Source organism: Chinchilla lanigera, unplaced genomic scaffold (genome assembly GCF_000276665.1).
Source record: "Chinchilla lanigera isolate Chin_1 unplaced genomic scaffold, ChiLan1.0 scaffold00074, whole genome shotgun sequence".
Taxonomy (NCBI): Eukaryota; Metazoa; Chordata; class Mammalia; order Rodentia; family Chinchillidae; genus Chinchilla; species Chinchilla lanigera.
This window is the reverse complement of record NW_004955475.1, coordinates 5,678,679-5,703,067: the sequence shown is the minus strand read 5'-3', so window position 1 is coordinate 5,703,067 and position 24,389 is coordinate 5,678,679. Positions and strand designations below refer to the sequence as shown.

The 24,389-nt window shown below is 36.4% G+C and overlaps 1 protein-coding gene and 1 pseudogene across 6 annotated transcripts in view; both read right to left on the bottom strand.

The window, feature by feature from the left end:
- Positions 1-24,389, bottom strand: part of Heph (hephaestin) — a 79,058-nt gene that overhangs the window by 1,167 nt on the left and 53,502 nt on the right. For all 6 annotated transcript variants that reach the window (XM_005401575.2, XM_005401576.2, XM_013502890.1 and 3 more), the window contains 5 exons: positions 9,042-9,148; positions 7,735-7,960; positions 5,117-5,256; positions 4,111-4,273; positions 1,047-1,091 (listed from right to left, as the gene is read on the bottom strand). In XM_005401575.2, coding sequence (XP_005401632.1) covers positions 1,047-1,091; positions 4,111-4,273; positions 5,117-5,256; positions 7,735-7,960; positions 9,042-9,148 — 681 coding nt within the window. The remainder of the gene's footprint in view (positions 1-1,046; positions 1,092-4,110; positions 4,274-5,116; positions 5,257-7,734; positions 7,961-9,041; positions 9,149-24,389) is intronic.
- Positions 14,887-16,452, bottom strand: LOC102017979 (annotated as a pseudogene).

Here is a 24,389-nt window from a genome sequence, read left to right as displayed (position 1 = left end):
TGTAGAACTTTTTTAACAAGTGAAAGATTATCAGGAATGTGTGCATGCACATGAAATATACATGTATGCATATATAAATATACACATGAAAGTGTATATTTGCATATATATGTGCACACAAGTGCACACCATATGTAAAATGTTATCATATATAAAATAATGAGCTGCTAAGGCTGAAGGAGATGAAGTCTGAGCCCTACCAACTGAAGCTTATTTTACCTCCTGCTAACTTCTCTAGGATATACCCTAGCCCCTGGTTAATAGTTCACAAGATACTTGTGCAGATCATTAAGACTTCTCCAAACACAGCCAATGCCTCCCAAAGTAAACAGATATTCTTCAATGTCTGTTTTCACTAGCATACATTTTTTTAAAACTTCCTAGTCAGGTTACAAATGATATGGAGAATGAAAGCACAATTTGGACCTAGATTTCAAAGAACAAGAATCTGTTTTCTTCAATGGCAGAAAAATTAGTTCCAAAGGTTCAACTGTTTCTTATTCCATGGATGAAGGGGAAAGAGAAAAGAATAAAAGTAACTGTTGAAAACCACGTGATCTTTATTAACATTTGCTTTGTGGGTATTCCTGTTCTGGGCTACAACTTTTTCATGCCTAACCCAGCAGGTCTTTTTTTTTTTTTTTTTTTTTTTTTTTTTTTTTTTCTCCCGTACCGGGAACCAAACTCATGACCTTGTGCTTGCCAGGCAGGCACTTTGCCACTGAGCTAAATCCCAGCCCCTAACCCAGCAGGTCTTAAGAGTTTTCTTCTGCCTCACAACATTGGGTAAGAGACTAAGATACCAGCCTCTAACTGGGGCTGAGGCTGTTCTCCCTGACTACAGAGGCTGGGAGTGGAAGCTAGAAAGAATAAATGTGCTGAGAAAAGCCAAACCTTGGTTCCCCAGAATCTGAAGTCTTACAGGAATCTCAGGACACTAGTACCATTGTGTCCAGCTTTTATTCATGTGAATTCCATTTGCTAGGGGCACCACACAAGCACATATACACACACACTTTACATGCAACTTCCCAGTCTGTACCTACCTTTTCCAGTCTCTTTGGTGATGGCACTGACAGTGGTTAAGTATTCTGGTGAAAAAAGACAAGATGTTATTCCAGTTATTTTTCCTACCAATCTACAGATTCCCCATGCGAGGTTGGCACTGGTTGGGGGAATTTCTCTTTGGTATATAGAAAGCAAAAATAAAGATGAAATTACGTACTTCGCAATCAAAGTCCATACTAGCATGTTGATCTGATTTTCATTAAGGACACAGAATGTGGACAAAAGCACAGGCTCAGGTGGCTAAAGTGTAACCTCTCTGCCATTATTTACATGTTTCTTGGTACCTCCTCTATCACCATTCCTGCTTTGTTCCCTACTGTTCCCAATATTTCTTTCAAGAAGCCTCTGATCCTTGTCAAATCTACTCTGTACATCCAGTCTCTTAGAATATTTTCTTCTCTCTTGATTTAATGATACTGAGCCTCTCTCAGGTCTGTGTCTCATCTACAGTCTCGCAATATCTTGTTACACTCCTTTTAGTAAAGCTCTGTCTCTTGTGCAGCTCATATTGTTTGGCTACAAAAGCCAAAAGCACTTCTTGCTACTGTTACCTACTAGTTCCCTTCACTCTTTCTCTTTATTCAGTCTTTCGCACCTAGCTCAGTCTTCCCCAATTCCCACCAAGGGTACTGACCCATCCAACACTCAAGCCTCATAGCATCTCGACCTCTTAACTCTAACGACTTGCACCTCACTCCAATTCTACCAATCACTCCCACTACCACATTGGACTTGTTATCCAGTATTACTCCACCTCCCAAATAAAAAAATTGAACAATAACTTCCTATCTTTTCTGTGCTATTGTTCTATTAGTTTTTATTTGGTGCTCATTAAATCTCTAGTTGCTGAAACTTTCTGTTCTTCCCGAAGCTATCAGCTTCATCATGGCTGCTCTTCCCTTTCTGAAGAGGTCAGACTCCACGGTCTAGCACTTCAATTACTAACTTACCAAGATTATTGCAATCATTTACTGAATCCACAGTAATTGCACTTGCCCTGTATTTTGTCTGATATGCTAAATGCTGCCAGAGAAAAATCTTGAAATCAGAAAGATTATGTCCAACTCCAATTAAATCTTTAATGCTGAATGGCAATAGTTACTTTATTTTTCATCCCCTAGAGTGTCTATTATAAACTTTTGCCCACTTTCTTTAAGTCCTTTACCCTACTTCACACTCAGAAGATGACTGTATGTGCTTCATCACAGAGGAAATAGAGATCATGAGGTAAATGTCTTCTACCTGCCTCCCAACATGCTCCCCTAAACCTACACACTGACCCTTAGTTTTTCTGTCTTCTTTCTTTTTACAGGAGAAGGATGACGTTCCTCTAGTCTTGCACTCATCTAATTTTAGCTCTGACTTTTATCCCTGTTGCCTCATGAGGAACCATGGTCCAACGATTAGGACCTTTTTCCTTGTCTGTCTTCACCTCTTCTTTCTGATTGTCCTATTTACACATATGGAGTTAGAGTCCTATGAAATTAAACTACAGGGAGATTTAAGAAAACAAAAAGACAGATAAAGATTTTTTTTTGTCTTTTTGAGACAGGGTCTCACTATGCAGTTCAGACTGGCCTTGAGCTCACCTTGTAGCCCAGGCTGGCCTCGAACTCAGCGATCCTCCTGCCTCAGCCTCCTGAGTGCTGGGATTACAGGCCTGCACCACCATGCCCAGTCTTAGCTTAAGATTTATGGGCTGGCTCATTGTCACAGGGATATTTGAGCTGTTTTTACTCATGAAAGGGCTTCAATGATATGTACTAGAGATGGTCTCATATTTTGGATTACTCATATTTGAGATGGCTCATTATAACATATGAAGACAACCTGTTGTCCTAAATCTATAACACCTTGATGACATCAGTTTTGTTCTACGAACAGATAGAATACTATATCTGGATATTAGGGAATAATACTAGAGTAATAAGTGGAATTCAAACTGTAGCATTGTGAGTTGCCAGAGAACAAAACTCTTAACGATACCAAAAATCAGGTTCAATCATTGCTCCCGCTCTCTCATAGTAAGTGCATTTGTATTCTCTGCCCTGATTTGTTAGGTTTGTTTGAGAGAACAAATACATTTTCTCACTCTCTAGTCCTTCTAATAAAGTCAGTGTTTGACAACCTTAGAACACGTACTTCAATAACACCTTTTTTTCAAGCAGCATGGAAGTTTAAAAAGCACAGGAGGAAAGAAAAAAAACAACTTTCTCTGGGCCCCCAAAACTCCTATAGGGTTTCTTGGAAAAGAAATAATGCTGGGAGCTAGACTTAGATCAAGAGGATCAAGAAGTAAAATACTTAACCATTTAACATTCCAACGACACAAAAACCAATTCAGCCTACGTTCCTACATACTTGATGGAGAATAAAGGTAATTGGTACAGAAATTTCTCAGTTATTACTTTTCTCTATAAAAACGTTAAGAAAAACATTTCTTCCACTTTTGGTTGCAGCTCAGTCTGGAACAAGTAGTAATTGAAAGCTAATATCTTTTTCTAGCCTTTGATGGGATAGAAACAATTGCTTTTTAAAACCTTTACTAAACACATCAGTTAACAGGTAACCACTGGAATTATTTTTCTTTTCTTCAAAAAAGGATTCACTAGGGACTGATGGTGAGACTCAGTGGTAGAACACGTTTAGCATTTACACAGACTTCGGTTTCATCCTTAGCCCAGAAAAAGACTCATTAGAACATTCTTTCTATGCTCCTATTATGCTCTAAATAGTACATGTACATATAACTTTAATTTATTTCAAAGGGTACAAACTTGCACTAGGCCCTGAGCCCAACCAGTTTCAGGCTGGGTCAGACCATACGATCTCAACAGGTATTAAAATAAATGAGAGAGATGCAGGCTTCAGAGTAGCAATAGAAAACAAGAAGTATTGTTAGGGAGAATTCCCAGAGGTGGGCTATGCTCTATAGTTGTACCTAGTTCTTCGTTGATCAGGAGAGGCATAAGAAGCTTCTTGGTTTTACCTGGTTTCTATAGGCTAGGTAAAGATGACCTGTCTCAGAGAGCTAGGTCTTACCTTTCTGGGACAAGACGGTGAAGAGGGTCTCCATTCCAGCATGGACATGGTCAGCCACGTGGCAGTGTATTAGCCAAGTCCCAGAGTTGCTGACCACCATCTCCACAACCTCAAAGGTCCCAGGAAACAGATCCACCACATCTGCCCGGTAGCTTTGTCCATTCTGTGAGATAGATAAGGAGTACAGTAGAGGAAGTGAAGCACACAGGGACCATCTTATAGCTTTATATTAACTGAAAGTCTATGATGTTCACATTAGGGACATATGATTCCTAGACCAGAGGGCAGGTTTGAACATCCACTTTTTCATTTCTCCTAAAACCTAGCCACATGAATTAAATCATGGATGACTCCTAATTTTTCTTAAAGCTTTTTGAAGTAAAACACATTCTAGATTTCTTTAGGGGGCTAAAAATTAGTTCCTCCATATCTTTTCTTTTTTTAATCTTTCCACATGCTGAAATTTGGAGAATTTGGCTTAAGCTTTTAACTGCAAGAAGGAGCACCTATTTTCTTTAGAAATGAATTCAATTTAGTTTTTCCTCTTTGCCACTACCTTTGTCACCACTCCTACATCTGTAAGTCTCTATCAATACCTTCAACTCTGCTCTTTTCCTAAGGCTAAATGTTCTTTAAAATCTACCTATTGTTCCATGTAATTCCTTGAATGAAATTCTTCTTACAATGGATTATACTTTCAGAGATTCTGTGATGTAAAATTTCTTGGTATCGGTATCATTGCTCATTGAATCTCAAGTCCTTGACTGAGACCCAGTGATATTGATTCCTGCAGTCTCCTTACCCTATAAATGAGCCATTCTCATCCACGTCAGAAGAGAAAGCTAAAGCTGAGTGGGAAGGGACTGACCTCCGTATTTATATCCAAGCTACAATTCCCAAGTCAATTCTCCATATAGTAGACAGATACTCTTATTCTTTGCTATTCCTTTCTTCTTCAGCAGTCCATTAACCAACCCTAAGGAGCTCAAACCTCTTTCCAGCTTACCTGATAGAGAAAGCTTTCTGCATGGAAATGGACAGTGTGTAGATCGACATCTTGGCCCAAGGCCAGCATGTACCAAGCCACTCGTTCTCCTTGGTACATGGTAAGACCCTTGAGGTTGGCATAGAGCTTCCCATTGATTGCTGTGAAAGAAGAAAATGTCTCTTGCATCTCTCCCTTAGATTTACCTTTGCAACTGTCCTGGGCCTGGTCACCAACATCTCTGATGATAGCAATAGGCTCCTAACTTAGCTCATTCCTATTCCATGTATCTTCCTCCAATTTATCTTCACATTGGTGTTACCAGAGTTATCTCTTAAATAACTAATTTGACCATGTTATTCTGCTGCTTAAAATAGTTCAATAGCTCCCTCCTTCCCTAAGGAGCAAGTCCATGATTCCATAGCTCAGCCAGTGAGGTCCTTCAAAATATAGCCCCAAACCACCTTTCCAGACCTACCTCGCACTACCCAACACATGTATTCTAATTAGAATTATTTTGCCACTATCTCCCAAACAGTCCATGTGTATTATCTGTGTCCTCTTGTGTTTAAACTTCCTGCTAGAAATCCTGCCTCTTTTTATCCATCTTTTCAAAACCTAGTCAAATCCTCCCACCCTCAGAAAAACTTCCCTATCTCCTGCCTCTTCTCCATATCCATAATTTCTTACACCTCCTTGCACCTCTGAAGTTCTCCAGCACTACTGGCACACAAATCATTGGAACATATCAAAAACTGGCTTCTAAGTTTAGCTATCCTTTAAAATATGGAAGTTCATATGCCCAAATAAGCAGAAAATAAATGTATATACTGTAGTAGTTTAGATTCCTTGTATTTCTTCAGAATAATCAACAGATACCTCACCCTACAATAAATGTTTTGTAACACTGTCAGAGTCATTTGATTAATGTTATTAATGTATGGACCTCCCCATCTTTCTTTTCCCAGAATGCATCCTGTGTTCCAAAGACGCCAATTACTTATTGCTGTTTTAATTCACACTGGCACTGGACTTGAGGGGACTTGAGCCAGAACAATTTCCTTCCACTATTTACATTCTTACAGAGGGATGTAAAGTCTACTTTATTCCTCAAGAGGGGAAATAATGTAAGGTACATTTATAGTCCTCTCTTTGACTATTCCCACTTAATTGTGAATTTGGCAGAAGAAACAATATGCTCAACTAAGGCCCTTCTGGATCTTTTCCCTTTCTGATAAGTCTATTCAGAGAGTTGGGTGCAAATTGACTCACTACTTCATTGTGAGTAAGACTGTGTCAAAGGGAAAGATATTGTCCATCTAAGTCAATGACAGAGTAGACAATCCATTACAAAGGAGTATGAACAAGCACATTTAGTTGTGGAACTAAACTCAGCTTTTCAATTAGCCTTCCCAGTGATAAAACACATATTTGATCATAAGCATCTCTGAATTTAAGAATCAAGAAGAAGAGGGAAGAAGGTTATTTATTTGCCTCTTACACCCCCAAAACTACTTATTTTTAAATCTCTAGTGCCAGCACTCAGGAAGTACTCAAAAATAAACTTTAGGGCGGATATGGTAGGTGGACTGAAACCTGCAAAGTTTGGGTGAATGGATGCATAAACAAAAAAATGAATGTGGGCATTAGTCAAACTCCTGCATTAGAAGGACCTAACTGTGCCCTCGTTCCATTTTGTCCATTTATTTCTCTCATTTGACAGAAACTAGAAAGTGCACTTTGTGAATCATCTGTTCTTACATGAATCACTCATCTCTCCATCAAGTTGAAATAGCTAAAATCTGTGGGACTTCTGAGTTCCATTAGAGGCATTATCAAAGATGTACTTCATTCTCAGATCAAAGAAATCTTGAACTAGAAGGGGTTTTGAGAGAGCACTTCATATATACCACTGCACTTAAGCTCTCCCTCTTATTTGAGACTTTCTCTTCTTTTAGAAAAGCTACCCAGATCACTAGACCAAAGGGAAGTTCTGAAGCACAATTTCTCCGTAAACCTTTTCAAGAATCAATATATTCTTCCTTATATCTGGCATAAAGCCAGTATGTTACTTCATGAGGCTCTCTCCTCCAATTATTCATTTGTATGTTTTTCTGTTCGGTTTTGCTTTTTCTTGGTGCTAGAGATTTAACCCAGGACCTTGCATATGCTTGCCAACTGCTCTGCCACTGTGCTATGGCCCAGCCCCAATTATTTCACTTATAAATTGAAATTTATTTTAAAAACAGAGAAGCTGTTGAGAAAGCAGATCCCATATTCAAAATGGTAATGAGATAACATGAGAGACTCAACTCAGAATTTTGAAACCAAGGTATAGAGAGCAACATAAATGCCCATTTGCCTTCTCCGATATATTAAAAATTTGTCTGTATCATTATCACAATATTACAGAGTTAGCATACTATTTAACACCTAACCTAATCTGGACCAGATATCTGCTTTGTGTTTATAAATGTACAATACTAAGGATATTTCCAATTCATCCTCATTCTAGTTCCAGCCTTCCCATTATTTCCAGAATTATGCTCCCTTAGGTAGTAATGGATCTATCAGACACCCTCTTGCATCCAACCAGTGAAGACTTTTTCGAAAAAGAGGTAGTTTCTTTTTCTATATACCATGCATTTTATTGCTCTCCAAGAAAGTCTCATTTTGTAGATTAACATAGCCTGGTTCTTGGGGCCCGTAGGTTGCCACATTCTCCTCTAGATACCAAGACTGATTCTCATCAAATATCAAAAACAACAAGGCAAATTCCCGATCCATGTCACTGCGTTCTCCATGGGGTTCTAGGATGCCCTTTCGGCAGATAGCCAAAGGCCCTACTAGGCCACTGTACAGGTCCTGAAGAAAGAAGGAAGAGGGAAAGAGATAAAGATGGGTTATTCCTGGGTGGCAGTGCTCTGCAAGGAATTGGATCACTGTGTCCCTCAGCACCTCATCATTATGTCTTACAACACCTCATTATTATGTCTTACATTTATAAGGACCCCTACTATTATATGTTATTTGAATCAATTCTCACAATCATTTGGGGCATAGATAAGAGTTCCTATCTAATCTATGTTTTAGCTATGCTACCTATTTAATGATCTTCAAATTCACCATACACTTCCATAATCCAATGCTTTTCACGCTGTTTCCTCTGCCTACAAAGCCTTCCTCTCCTCTACATCCCATATCTAATGGTTTTCAAGGCCGTGTACAAGTAGCTTCCATTGTGATAACTTCTTGACTTTCCTCTTGCTCAACTAGTCCATCCGTTTTGAAAGAGGAAATATATCTTAACATTTGTATACTTCCAAGCACCAAGCAAAATGCCCAAGATGTAGTAGACAATAAATTATTGCTGAAGGAATTGGGGTAAAAAGAAGAATCAAGATATAGTATGTATGGGAACAAATTTTCTATGATAAATGTAATCATTATGTGTATCAAAATTGTACCAATAAAATTAATTAAAAGTTAAAATAAAACAAAGGTTATGGATTAATCCCTGCTCTAGCAAAAAAATTGCTAATGGCTTAGTATAGGCTAGACAGATAAACCCATTTTCCAGAAGAGGAAGCAGAGGCAGACTGCCTTTTTAAAAGTTATTGCAAAGGGAGGTTAGAGCTAAACTAACTAGAACCTCAATCTTGTGACAATCATTCCCTAGTTTTTTGAATGATAGTATATTATCCTATGAAACTCAAAAAGAACAGACAAGGAGGAAAATTTTCAGGAGAAATATTTGGTGCTATGCATTCCCTTCCTTCTTCTTCCAGACTGCAGAAATGAGCCTAGCACTTGACATATTATCCCCAAACCCTAACCTCTAGTATCTTAAGCCTGGGCTTCTTACTACACTTCTTTGCTAGGTTAATTGGCCAGGCAGTTTGTCTGTTTCTGAGACCTACCTCCAGACAGCCAATCTTTTCTTTACCTTGATAGGATCTACAGCAGAGTAATAGATCCAGGAAACACAGGCAGAGTCGTTTGGTCCAGGGCCAGATCTCTCTGGGATTTTCCACTGATAAGTGAGCACCTCACCTAGGAAGGGCAATAAGGGAGCTCAAGTTGAACCAGATCAGAAATTTCTCTCAACAGCCAGGTATCCCCAAAATGCTATGGTTGGAGAGCACCAGCAGCTTTCAGACTTTTGATTTCCATCATTTCCACATCAGTCTCCATTTTATTTTGTGAATTTTTGAAAAAGGAATTCCTCCAGGGACATTCTCAACACTTCTGTTCTCACTTTTAAAGGTTTGGGGTTAGGGGCTGGGGATTTAGCTCAGCGGCAAAGTGCCTGCCTGGCAAGCGCAAGGTCGTGAGTTTGATTCCCGGTACAGGGGAAAAAACTAAAAAATAAAAAAAAAAATTTAAAAAATAAAAGTTCGGGGTCAATCCTTTAGTAAAGAAGTTCTGCTGTTAATCTACTCCCTTTTTAATTTTTTTGATCTATTTTCTTGCTCTTACCTCATAAAAACAACTGTTTTTTTCTCCTTTCTTTTTGTTCCCTTTCGTTCCAGACTCTCTCTATAGAAGCTTTCAGGTACTTTTATGACATAAACTGTGACATATCTTAAATAGTTACTTCTACCCAGGCCTCCTGTTTTACTAAGCTCCAATCCTAATTTTTCATTTAGATAATCGGCATCATTTAAAGGTTGTCTTGATAGCATCAGAAAAACTGAAACTGTTGAGTTAGGGGTGAAGCTCAATGGCTTAGCATTTGATTAGCATGTATGAGGCTCCGGAGTTCAATCACCAGCACCAGAAAGAAAACAAAACTTGAAATTGTTAGGAACTCACCTCCCTCCAAAAACATTTTTTTTTCAAACCACACATCCACTGTACATAGATAATATCATCACTGTCCTAGTTACTCAGATTTCAAACTTCAGTCTTTGTTGCCTCCTTACCCTTATCCATTCAACATGGAACTGAAGAGCAGGTCTTATTGATTTTACCTCTACAATATGTCTTATAACCATCCTGAACTACTTTTAACTGCCAACATTCTTGTCCTCATTTAGACTGTTTTCTCACCTAAACTATTACAATATCTCCTAACAAGTCTGTTTCCCACCAGCCTTCGCCTCTCTAATCCAGCTCCCAATTGCTGCCGTATTAATCTTTTAATAAATTGTATTGATATATGTATCAAATTATCACACTGTAACCTATATATATATACAAATAAAATAATAAACAAGTAAAATACAATATTATCCATAAATAAATAATGTAACTAAATAAATAATTCAATATTTCTTACTATATTTACAGAATTTTATCACCACTACCGGGGTCCATTTTTCATGTCATCACTATCAAAACAAACCTCTATAATCCTGTCACTCTACAATCTATCCACTACATTAAAGAAACAATTCAGCTATTTTCTGTCTCATCCTGAACATTTCATACCAATTGAATTATATAGTATATTGGTTTTGTTTTTAGATTCTTTCATTTTGAATAAGGTTGTCATGGTCAGTCAGTAATCAATTAGTTTTTATTACCAAATATCCCATTTTATGGATCTACTATAGTTTTATTCATGAACTCACCAGTGGTTGAACATTTAGAGCATTTCTACTACTTGGCTATTATAAATAACACTGTTATCAAGGATTAGAAATGTACCTTAGTGGTACATACAGTGCTTCTCTACTATATGTGGTGTCCTGTATACGATCCCCAACACAGCAAAAATTGCGACTATCAAGATTTCTGTGTAAGTATTCGTGTAAATGTTATGACTTTATTTCTCTTGAGTGTATACCTTGGGGTGGAATTTACTGGCTTATATAGTAACTCAGTTTAACCATATGAGGAACAGTCAAATTGCTGTTCAAATTAGCTGTATCATTTTGCATCCCCACAGACAGCACTATGAGGGTCTCCATTTCTCAACTCTCTTATCAAAATATTTTCCTTAATTTTATCTTACCAATCCCAGCAATTAAGAAATATTATCTCACTGCAATTTGTGTTTGCTTTTTTCTTGATGGCTAATGATATTGAGCACCTTCTTTTGTGCTTACTGGCCATTGAAAATATCTTCTCTGGACAAATGTCTGTTCAAATTCTTTGTGAGGTTGATTTTTATTAACATAGGTCTCATTTAAGCTTGGTCTTATATACCCCACAGAAAACAGAAAAGTATAACCAAAATATATGTATAAACAATACTATAGTAATAAAGCCTAGATATAGAAATGGGGCTCCAATCACTGACTTCTGCCAGCAGTTTCCAGCTACACCTACAGCTGACCACTGTTATAGTTCAGTAAGGCTAGAAAGCTATAGTGGAAGCTATATAAGCTCAGCAAGCGTCTTTAAATTTGCTAGCTAAAATTGTTCTTCAAAACCACCAAACTCTCCATCTTACAGCTAAAACTAGAGGGACTTGTGACAAAGAAATACCAGACTTAGAGATAACCTTCATTGGTAGAGGTGTGTAAGAGCCACCTGGTTACAATCACTATTCTAGTCCCTTCAAAGGATTGTCTGGACATAGCTTTTCCCCCAACCTGCCTTTCACTCTAGTGCTCATGATTTGATTGTACATACTTTAATTTCTTGGAATTTTTTTAATTCTCACCTACAGGTGGGATCACTCCAAGTGATCATGCAAATGGAACCAGTGACAAATGTGCCAGACTCCTTTTGCCAGTATCCACTAGATCAATCTTGTAAAGGGAGCTCATAACTGGCAAAGTACAACATGACTTCTATCCAAGGCCTGTTAAATTAGTCCTCTGGAGAATGACCCTGACTGCAGTCTCCCCGACACCAACCCTTCTCAGCTCAAAGTGGCTGGATTGAAACTTCACCATAGTTAGGGATAGCTCTTCACAGGGGGCATATTAGAGGCAGCTAAGTTAGATAGACATTAATATACACTCAAGTGGGATTGGGTTCACAAGGAAGTCAACAGAAAAAAAGACATCAGAATTATGGCTAACGGTGTATCTGAAGAAGAGTAGGTTTCCAGATAAACGACTTTTAGGACCCCTCCTATCCTTCAGCAGCTATCCCTCAATAAAAATTTCCTATTGTGAACCTCTGTTATTTCTTAGAATTCATTCTTTGATTTTGGAGGACACAAATTAAGAATATGTGACACCTAGAAGGTTGGGAGTTACATTTTTCCTATACTAGTAATACCAGTACAAAATACCAGAACTTATGAAGCAAGTGAAAACCATCTTTAGAAGGAAGTTAATACTTGTGAATACCCATATTACAAAAAAGCCATCCTAAATAAATAATCTAATGATTCACCTCATGATCCTAGAAAAACAAGAACAACCCAAATTTAAATTTAGTATGAAGAAGAAAATGATAAAAATCAGAGCAGAAATTAATGCATTTCAGTATAAAAATTATAAATAATTAATAAGTCTAAGAGCTGATTATTTGAAAGAATAAAAAAAATTGATAAACTCTTAGCCAAAGTTTCCAAAAAAGGAAGGAAAAGACCCTTATCAATGCAATTACAAATAAAAACAATAAAATTACAATGGACACCTTGAAACTCCAGAAGATTGTAAGTTAAAATTTTGAAAACATATACTTGAATATAATGGAGAATTCAGAAGGAAAGGACAAATTTGGGGACACATACTAATGACTGAAATTGCACAAAGAAAATATAAAAAATTTGAATAATCCAATAACATAATAAATTTGAGGAAGTAATAAATAATTTACCCCCAAAAAGCACAAAACCCAATGGATTCACACTAGAATACTATAAGAACTTCAGGGAGATCTAATGCATATAACTTTCAAACTCTTCAGTGAAATTGTAAAAGAAGTACCTCCAACTCATTCATGGAAGCTAGCACTATCCTGATGCTAAAAGCGGACAAGGATTTAACCAAACCAAAACAAAATAAAACAAAGCATGCCAGTCTCTTTAATGAACATATATGCAATTGATATCTTCAACAAATTACTGACAAATAGAATGCAACAACTCATTTAAAAAATCATACATCATGACCAAGTTGCCTTCACCCCTAGCACGAAAGGATGGTTCACCATATGTAAATCAATAAATTTAATATACCCTATAAACAGAAGCAAGGACAAAAATCACATGATCATCTTAAAAGACCATGAAAAAGTCTTTGACAAAACCCAGCACCCATCCTTAATGAAACCCTGAAGAAACTAAGCATAAGAGGACTTTATTTTAATCTGGTAAAAGCTATTTATGACAAACCTACTGCCAACATCATATTAAATGAAGGAAGACTAAAAGCTTTTCCTCTAAAATCAGAAACCTAAAAAGGTGTCCACTCTCACCATTTCTGTTCAACTTAGAACTTGAAACCTAAGATAGCAATTAGGCAAAACAGAAATTAAAAGGATACATACAGGAAAGGTAGATGTCATATTATCCATACTTGCAACAGGCATAATTCTTTCCATAGGAGACCCAAAAATTCCACAAAAATATTCCTAGAACTAATAAAAATTCAGCACAGTACCAGAATACAAAATCAACACATAAAATTTAATACAATTCTTGTATACCAATAATGAATCCAATGAGAAAGAAATCAAGAAAACAATACCATTTACAATAGCTTCAAAAAATTAAATAACCTAGAAATTAACCAATCAAAGGAAATGAAATACCTTGACAATGAAAATTATAGTATTCTGGAAAAGGAGATCAAAGAGGACATCTGAAAATAAATCCCCCATTCCTGGATAAACAGAACTAATTTTGTCAAAATGGCTATACTACCAAAATAGATATGTAGATTTACTTCAATCCCACTAAAATACCAAGAACACTGTTTATAAAACTAGAAAAATAAAATAAGGCAAAAATTTATTTGGAGCCAGAAGACAACCAGAATGCAAAAGCAATCCTGGGCAACAAGAGCAAAGCAGGAGGTATCGCAATCCCAGGTTTGAAGTTATATTACAAGGCTACAGTGCTAAAATCAGCATGCTACTGGCACAAAACAGAAATGAGGATCAGTAGATGAGAGTACAGGATGCAGAAAAAACTCCAGGCACACTCAGCCATCTAGTCTTCGATAAAAGGGCAAAAAACATACCATTCAGAAAGTATAGCTTCTTTAGCAAATGGTGCTGGGACAACTGGCTAAACACATGCAGAAGATTGATTCTAGGGCCATATCTATCATTACGTACTAAAATAAAAACAAAATGGATCAAAGATCTAAATGTTAAAACAGAAAATCTGCTGGAAGATAAATTAGGTAAAACTCTTTTTGAACTTAAACTCAATTGCAGAAGAAATAATACAGAGAATCAACAAATGGGATCATATCAAATTTGTTAACGCTTCAATTTTCTTTTTCTTTTTGGTTTTTTTCTGGTACCGGGAATTGAACTCATGACCTTGTGCTTGCCAGGCAAGTGCCATGCTGCTGAGCTAAATCCCCAGCCCCTTCAATTTTCTTTTGACCAATTTTGCATGCTTATATCTGGTAATCTGAACAACTAATTTGAAGATAACAACATGCAATATAACAAGCATTGGTGGATTCCTACCATCTTGTCTAGTGAAGCTCTGTATTGTTTCTAATGTTTTCCATTATTGTTTTTTATTCTCCTTCATGGTTTGATCAATCTTGAATTCTTATATCCGGTAATCTTGGCAACTTTGTTGAAAATAACACTGTGTAATATAACAACCACTGTTAGTTCCTATCACTTCGTTTTGAAATCCTGTATTATCTTTATTATTTTTGCTTTGTTTTTTTTTTATTCTTAGGGTAGATTTTATTTACTTATTTATTAGCAGGTGGTGGGTAAAGTCTCCCTCCGTCTAACTCTTCATCTGTCAGTGCCTTTGCAGCTTCAAGGAAAACACTGTCACTGATATGTCGTGTGTGACAGAGAATAACGGCTAAAGCCACACCTGGAAAAATATATACATTGTTTCCTTGACCTGGCGTGAAGACTCGCCCATCTTGGAGTTTCACTGGCCCAAATGGACTGCCACTGGCAAACAAACACTTTCCCTCATAAGTGTGTATGTTTCCTCAAGTGTGCACTCAGCCTGTGCTGTTGGATTACTTAATGCAAATATTATAGGCCTCTCACTGATACTGGCCATGGATTTAATTACCGCAGGAGTAAAAAGCCAGCCAGCACCTGCAACTCCAATTATAGCTGAAAGCTTAAGTATATTTACTGCATCTTCAAAAGTATTAGGTGTGCTCTCTGGGGCCGAGTGTACAAATGATTCCTGATAACTATCTATTGTAGCATCCCAACCCTTAACTAATCAACCATACTTGTCAAACATTCGGATTTTCTTTTGTGCCTCTTATTCTGAGAGTCCGTTTTCTACCACAGACATCACTATAAAATTTGCAATTCCAAGGGCAGCCTCACCCGCTCCAAGAAATAATATTTTGTGGTCCAAGCTCGGTTTACTAATAACTTTTTGGGCTGCAAGAAGACCTGCTAGAGCTATTGCAGCTGTCCCTTGAGTGTCATCATTGAAGGTACAATATTTTTCTCTATATTTTGTCAAGAACCTGAATGCATTATGATTTCCAAAGTCTTCAAACTGAGTGTGTTCCAGTCATATCTGTCAGAAATTGCTTTCATAAACTCATCAATCAGATCATCACAAAGTTGTGAGTGATCTCTTTACTGATACAAGCCCATGTAAAATGGATCTTTTAAAAGTGCTTGATTGTCAGTTCCAACATCAATACAGACAGGCAGGCATCTATCAGGCCTTATTCCTGCACAAGGTGTATATAAACAAAGTTTTCCTACTGGGATTCCCATTCTGGAGACACTCAAATCTCTGAGACCCAGAATTCTTTCCCCATCAGTCACCACAACAGCCTTAACATGATTTTCTGGCCAGTAATCCACAGTTGATCTAACATGACCTTTATCTGACATTGAAATAAATAATCCTTTAGGTCTTCTAAAGATGCGTCCATACTGGGAACAAACAAGACCAACTGTTGGTGTGTATACAAAAGGCATAAGACTTTCAATATCATCTTGTAGTATTCTATAAAGTAGTTTCTCATTTCTTTCTTGTATTCCCATGATGTAGATGTATTTTTCCAAAGGGCTGGTCATTTCTTTCAAGTTTTTATGAAATCGTAAGACTTGAATATCTTGTGTCTCTATTTTAAGAGGTAAAAGTCCTTGAAGACCAAGCATTTGTTGTTCCTGTAATGTAAAAGCCATTCCCTTGTTTGTTCTTGGATTCAACATGAGTGGCTTGCCCTTTTCTTTTGTGTGCAAATGATGGCATGCCACAGTACAAGGAGTAGCAACTGCTCTTAATCGGGAAAACATCTTTTCTTTTACCGGAAGCCTCGTCCTGCTGCAAGTGGTCCTGCGGATGCAGCGCGTGCGGCCCTGCCGCCCGCCTCGAGATGCTCAGTCCGGTGGCACCGGCCCAGCCCGCCTCACCCCGCAGCTTCCCGGAACTGGTGCCAGCTCAGGCGCACTTTGTTTTGTTTCTGTCTATGTTGTTATTCTGTTATTTTTTCTCTTTAAAATAAAAAAAAACTTCTGCACAATAAAGGAAACAACCAACAAAGTGAAAAGATAACTTAAAGAAGTGGAAAAAATGGTCAACTATTCCTTGGACAGAGGGCTAATATCTAGAACATGCAAAGAATTCCAAAAATCTAGGCTACCAATAAAAAGACCCAATCAAAAAAGGAACCAATTGATATGAATAGACACTTTTCAGAAGAAGAAGTACATATGGCAAATTAGTACATTGAAAAATGTTCAGAATCTTTGGCGATTAGAGAAATACACATTAAAACAACACTGAGATTTCCTCTTACTCCAGAAAGAATGGCTACCATCAAGAACTCTAAATAAATGCTGGGCAGGCAGAGGCAGGGCAGCAGGTGGTAGGAAGAAACTCTTTTACAATTTTGGTGGGAATGCAAACTGATACAACCAGTATGGAAATCATTATGGTAATTCCTCAAAAAAACTAAAATTAGAAATTCAATTTGAAACAAGATTTCTCCTCTATGTATCTTCATGAAAGAGTTAAAGATATCATATTACAGTAATACTTACATAGACATTTATAACAGCACAACTCATAATAGCTAAATATTGCAAATGCCCTATATACCCATCAGCAGATGCATAATAAAGAAAGTGTGTCATATACGCACAATGGACTACTATTCCTCCATAAAATAGGATAAATTTGAGTCATTTATAGGAAAGTGGATATACCTTGGGACCACAATGCTAACTGAAATCATTAAACACATAGGTTAAATACCAAATGGTTTCTCTTACATGTGAAACCCAAAGTATAAATAATGTAAAGAACAAAGTGAAAGTTAGATAATAGGAAACTGGAAGGTAGTCCTTTTGCATATGGGAAGAGGTTCTAGAGGTAGAGAAGAGAAGAGGGAGAAGAGGGGAAAGGGAGGTAAAAAGCATTAAGACAGAATATGTGCATGTACTAACTCCCCACAATGAATGAATTTGTTGTATTTCAAACATGTACTAATAACGAAAAGTCAGTAGAGGCCTGGTTTGTGGTGGCCTTGTAATCACATCTACTCAGGAAGCTGATGCAGGCAGATTGAAAGTTCAAGGCCAAGTTGTAACCCTGTCTCAAAATAAAATTTTAGAAAAGGCTGGTGACGTAGCTTACTAGTAGAACATTTGCAAAGCATATGTGATGCCCTGGGGTCAATATCCAATACTCAACATTGAAAAAAAAAAGATCAGGAGATAAATATGTGCCTTTATGCATCTATCCTGCCCTCTTGCTTCATTCCTCAAAGCTTAAGCCAAACCATTATGCTCCCATACAACCAGCCCCAAATATGCAAAAGTTTCAGATCCTGACGATATCACTAGAACTTTCCTCTTATGGTTCATCATACCCCTTTATCCTAAACCAGCCCTCTATCTCCACTTTGCTTCCGCCTCTTTTATCTGTCTCCCACAGCAGGCTGACCCTTGCACTTTGCAATCTAGCTCTGACAACTGAATGAAAAGAACTGACAATGCCTGATCCCCACTTCACTGAAAGTCCCATACCTCACCTCATTTCTTTTCTTTCTTTTTTGCTGTGAGCTATTTTTTTTTATTTCTTGTTTTCCAATATAAGAAATTAACTATATGAAGTTCAAAAACCATCTGCTGTAAAGTCAAATACCCATCCCTCATCAAGCAAAAGTAGCGAAAACTTGTGAGCCAATTAGACACTATATATCTAACTCTATGAAAGTAACTTACAGCTGTGGTTTGATTACAGATTGAAAACATGTTCTTAGTATTCTGAGGGATTACAGGCTAATTAAAACACGAGTTTCAACACAATTCCCTTCTGGAACTTCCCACACGGGACTGCCTTGCAGTCTACAATACGACCTTCTAGTTTTATTATCTCAAAACACCTTCTAAAGCCATGTCCAACTGGCTACTAGATGTAGATTACCTGGCTGCATAAGGGTGAGAGATAAGGGTGAGGATGGGATTCAAACATTATTTTTTATTTTTTTCTGTATCTCACACCTTAGACCAGTCTTTTCTTAAAAATATCTGTATTTGATATTTACATGCCACTCCCTCCTGGTTCATTCATTAATCCGAGGTGCTTCTTTGGTCCCTTTAGTTTATTCTTCTCTGTCCACTTTTTTCAAAAATAATAACTAATAACAATTGTTTCCAGTAATATATGTACATAAAATATGAATACATGAAGAGGACATGATCTAGAAGGAAACCTACCAAACTAGTAATATGTTACCTTGGGAAGAAAGCTAGTGTTGAGAGTAACACCAAAGTAAATTCTGCTTATCTACACCATCTAAATATTTATAAGGAGAATACACTCATGCATTATTTCTATGTTTTAAAATCAATTTTTAAAAATATATACAAATAAAACATCCACAATGCTGAATATTTCAGAATCTATGAAAAGCATAAAAAACAACATGAAAGTCACTACAGTCCTGTTAAAGCAGAAATCAGTACTCTCAGATTAAACTGCACTGCCATTCACTGCATTAAATATATATATATACATCTGTGTGTGTGTCTATTTAGACATATACTGATATATGTGTATGTTTTCTTATTTTATAAAATTAGAATCATGTTTTAATGTACTTTTAGAGCCTGATATTTATTTTATTTCATCATTAGAACTTTGCAATAGTACTAAAATATTTCAAAAACATGATTTTAGTGGCTATAAAACTCTATCTTAAGGATTTACCATAATGAATTTGTTTACTTTTTGGGCATTTGTGTTGCATCCACATCTTCTGTTAGTTAAAATGCTGTAATATACAGCCCTACACATAAATATTTCAATAAATATCTTGAGGTACAATTAATGACTCAAAGAAAAGAGAAAATTCTAGTAATCTTGATACATATTCCATTTCCCTTCTGAAAGTTTCCACCAATTTACAGTGCCATGAATAACACATTACATTTTATTTCCACTGACAGTGACTATGATAATTTTTAAAAATTCTTCCCAATTTAGCAAAAACATACAAAGATACAATAAACAAAAAAAGGTGATTTGTTTTACTTGGAATTTATTATATGAAAAGTCAAATGGTCTTGTATACTATTTTGCCAGTCTTAATCTGTTTCATACAAGAAAGGAAAGAAAGAAAGAAAGAAAGAAAGAAAGAAAGAAAGAAAGAAAGAAAGAAAGAAAGAAAAAGAAAAGAAAAGAAAAGGAAAGAAAGGGTCAAGAGATAAGGGGAGGAAGGGAAAGGAAAGGAGGTGTAAAAAGGAATCAAAATATGTTAGTACATGTACCAACTTTCCACAAGTAATGTAAACACTATGGACTACACAATGTACTTAATAAACTAAAATAAAAAGGTAAAAATGAAAAGGAGGAATACTGAAATAACGTTCAGAAGAGCTTATTTTAATTATTGTCACTCTACTGTGTAATAGAACATCAGAATGTATTCCTAATTATAACTTTGTATAGTAATGTAATATATATTTTCAAATAGCCACAAGAGATTTTGAATGATATCACCACAAAGAAATTATGAATACTAAAAGTGATGTATAAGTTAGTTACACTGATTTGACAATTTCATAACATACACATGTATCAACGTAGCTCATTGTACCTCATAAATATGTATAACTGTATGTCAACATACTTTGCATTTCTATACCCTGAATCCATAATTCAATACATCTTTCTTTTACTTCAAACTTCCTACCCTACCACATCCACCTCCACAGCACTGATGTCCCTGCCTCAGGTATTAATCATAAAACTGCAACCACCTGAAAAAAACTTTCATCATCCTACTATAAAATGTGCAAACTTCTCTCACTGTACTAAACCATGGCTTCATGTTAATGGGAAGGGCCCAGAGAGAGACAGAGAGAGAGAGAGAGAGAGAGAGAGAGAGAGATTGATTATTGGGAGGAATGGAGAGACAGAGGCAGAGAGAGAGGGAGAGAGACAGAGACAGAGACAGACACAGACAGAGATAGTGACAGAGACAGAGAGAATGAATAATTAAGAGTTAAGGCAGTTAAAAAGGGAGAAGTAAAAGAATCCAGAGCATGAATGTGGGAAACTGATATATGATTTACATTTGTAACTGAAGAAAATAAATAGAAGATGAGTGCAGATTTTAGATGTTATGGTTTGTGTCTGGGTATCCCCCCAAAGCCTCATGCGGCCATGGGGCAGGCTTTTAGAGTTGATTGATTATGGGTGTGAGAGCTACACCCACCCTGGGGTGGATAGTTTGCACATGTAAGGGAAAGGAAAAGGGTGCTTGAGGCCATTCCTGCCTTTTGTGTGTGTCTTGTTGCTTTGCTGTGTTTGGACGCCAGGAGCTGTAGCCTTCTGCCAGGTGCCACTTTGCCTTGTAATCTACCAAATATGGACTGAAACCTTCACAAACTGTAAGCGAAATAAACCTTTCCTTCCTTAATTTTGGGCGTCAGATATTTTGTCCCAGCAACGAGAGAAAAGTAACCAAGACAGATGTTTACAGTCCTACACGGTACTACATGTGTGGTTAGTACATTTAAAGGCCTGAAATTTTAATTCAGTTGAATTTTTTTAATTTAAGTAGTCACATGTGACTAATGGCTATGGTATTAAAAAGCTCAAGCCTAGAATACCGTATTTTAAAATTTTCCTTTCAGTAAAGCCCAATATTTTGTAAGATTAATAAGCACTAATAATAAAAGGCAAAAAAGAAAACAAGAAAGCCAAAATAAACAAAAATAATACTCATAACAAAAGTACATAAAAATTTAAAATCTTTGCTAGATCTCACATTTGTCTCTAATTACAAAATCCTATATTTTTCTTGGCATTCACAGACAAGCCTTCAAAAAATACCTGCTTTGCACTCTTTGATCCATCCAATTTTACCCTTATTCTCATAACTCTATTGAAATGATTGCTTTATCAAAACTCTTTATGTATACTCAAAGAGCTCAAGGAAAACATGGACGAACACTAAAGAAAATGTTTTAAATAAGCTATATATGAACAAAGTTAAAGGATCAATATATGCTAGAAATAAAAAAGAACCAAGCCAAAATTCTGGAATTGAAAAGTACAACTGAAATTAAAAGTTCACCATAGGAGTTCAATGGAACATTTGTACAGCAAGAAAAAAATCTGTGAACTTGATGATAGGAGAATGGAAAGTGTTCAGTCTGAGAAGAAGGAAAAAAAATAAATGGAGAAAAATGGGTCTGTGGATCAGCAGCAAAATTAACACACACATTTTGTAGTCAAAGGAGAGAGAAGGGAGAGAAAGAATATCTGAACAAATTATGGCTGAAAATTTCCTAAATTTCATGAAAAATATAAATCTATATACCTGTGAGGGGCTCAACCAATTCGAATAGGATGCAATCAATGATATTAACACCAACATACACTATATGAAACTTTCTTTGAAAACTGATGGAGAAATAAGATACTTCCATGACAAAGAACATCTGAGGAAATATATGACCACCAAACCATAACTCTAAAATATTTTGAACATCATTATAGAAAGAGATAAAATAGGACTACAACTCCCCAAACCCCAACGGAAAGAATCCACCAGGGAAGTCAAACATTTAAATGGGGGAGTGAAGTCAACAACAGAAAAATAACCTGACAAAGATAAGTCAATACGTATCAGTTATAAGTGTCAATGTTAATGGTTTCAATTCACCAATCAAAAGATAAAGACTGGCAGAATGGATCAAGAAACAAGATCCAACAATGTGCTGCATTCAAGAAATGTATTTAATTCCAAAAGAAATTCATAAACTGGAAGTCAAAGGATGGAAAACAATACTTCATGTGACAAGAAAACAAAAAAGCAGGGGTAGCTTTTTTTCAAAGTGAATTTCAAAGGGAATTTCAAGCCAAGACTGATTAAGAGAGACAAAGCAAGTCACAACCCCAGTATAAAAGGAACAATCTAAGAAGAGATAACAATCATATATATAAAATATGAGTGCATCTAACTATATAAAACATATAAAAGGACATGAAAAATCAAATAAGCAATAATACACTAGAATTGGGGGCTCTCAATGCCCCACTGACACAAAAAGAGAGAATAACTGACAAAAAAATCCACAATGAAATACTGGAACTGAACCAAGCTTTTGAACAAATTGACTTAGTAGATGTCTACAGACTGTTCCACCGCAAAACATCAGAATGTACATTCGTCTCCGCTGCACGTGGGACATTTTGCAAAATAGAAACCATGATACCTCATAAAATGTGCTTAGGTAATGCAGAGGAACTAAAATTATCCAGACCATAATGAAAAATGAAATTGGAAATCAATGGCAAAAGAAATGACAAGAATTTCATAAATACATGGAACTTAAATTGCACCCACCTAAACAACCAATATATCACAGATGAAATTGAAGAAGAAATTGGACAGTTTCTACAATTAAATGATAATGACAATACCACCTACTGGAACTTATGGGACTCAATGGTAATAATCAGAGGAGGGATATTTATAGGAGTGAATACCCATATCAAGAAAACAGAGCAAACACAAATTAATAACTTAATGGTGAGCCTTAAACTTCTAGAAAAAGAAGAGAAGGCCAAGCCAAAAGTTCATACAAGGGAGGAAATTAGAAAGGTCAGAGGAAAAATTAACACTTTGGAGAATAGTAAAACACTGCAAAGAATGAATAAATAGAAGAGTTGGTTCTTTGAAAGATTAAATAATATCGACAAACCCTTATCCAAATTCATCAAAAAAAGGAAGACTCAAATCCACACAATTAGGAATGAAAAGGGTGAAGCACCATGCAGAAATAGATGACCTACACCGACCTTGAAAACCTATATTCTAATAAGATGGAAAATGCAGAAGAGATGGACAAATTCCTAGATACATATGAATTACCAAACCTGAATCAAGAAGATATAAAAAGTCTAAATAAACTAATGCCAATCAATAAAATTGAAGATGCAATTAAAAACCTACCAACAAAGTAAAGCCAGGGCAATGATGGATTCACTGCTGAAATCTATAAGAAATTTCAAGAAGACCTCACACCACTACTTCTCAAAATCTTTAATGAAACTGAAAAGGAAGCAGTACTTCCACATTCAATCCTGGAAGTAAGCATGACCCTGATACCAAAACTGGAGAAGGACCCAACTAAGAAAGAGAATTACAGGCTAATCTCCCTAATGAACATAGATACCAAAATCCTCAGTAAAAAAATAGCAAATAGAATGCATCAAATCATCAAAAAGATTAGACTCTATGACCAGGTGGGATTCATCCTAGGGAAGCAAGGATGATTGCAGAAACTAGTAACTGCCATAAATAAGAAAATGTAGGGCTGGAGGTTTAGCTCAGCAGCACAGCGCCTGCCTGGAAAGTGCAAGGTCATGAGTTCGATTCCTGGTACCAGAAAAAACAAAACAAACAAACAAAAGAAAATGTAATACACCATATTAATAGAGCCAAGAACAAAAATCATATGATCATCTCAATAAATGCAGAAAAAGCTTTTAACAAAGTCCAGCACACATTCATCATAAAACCCTATTCCTAGCTCTTGGGTAGGAAGAAACAATGTAGTGAAAATGGCCATACTTCCAAAACTGTTACAGATTTAATGTATTTCTGATCAAAATTCCAACAGCATATATCACAGAATTATAGAGAACAATCCTAAAATTCATTTGGAACCAGAACAGACCTAGAATAGCAAAGGCAATTCTAGGCAACAAAGGCAAGACCAGGGGCATCACTAT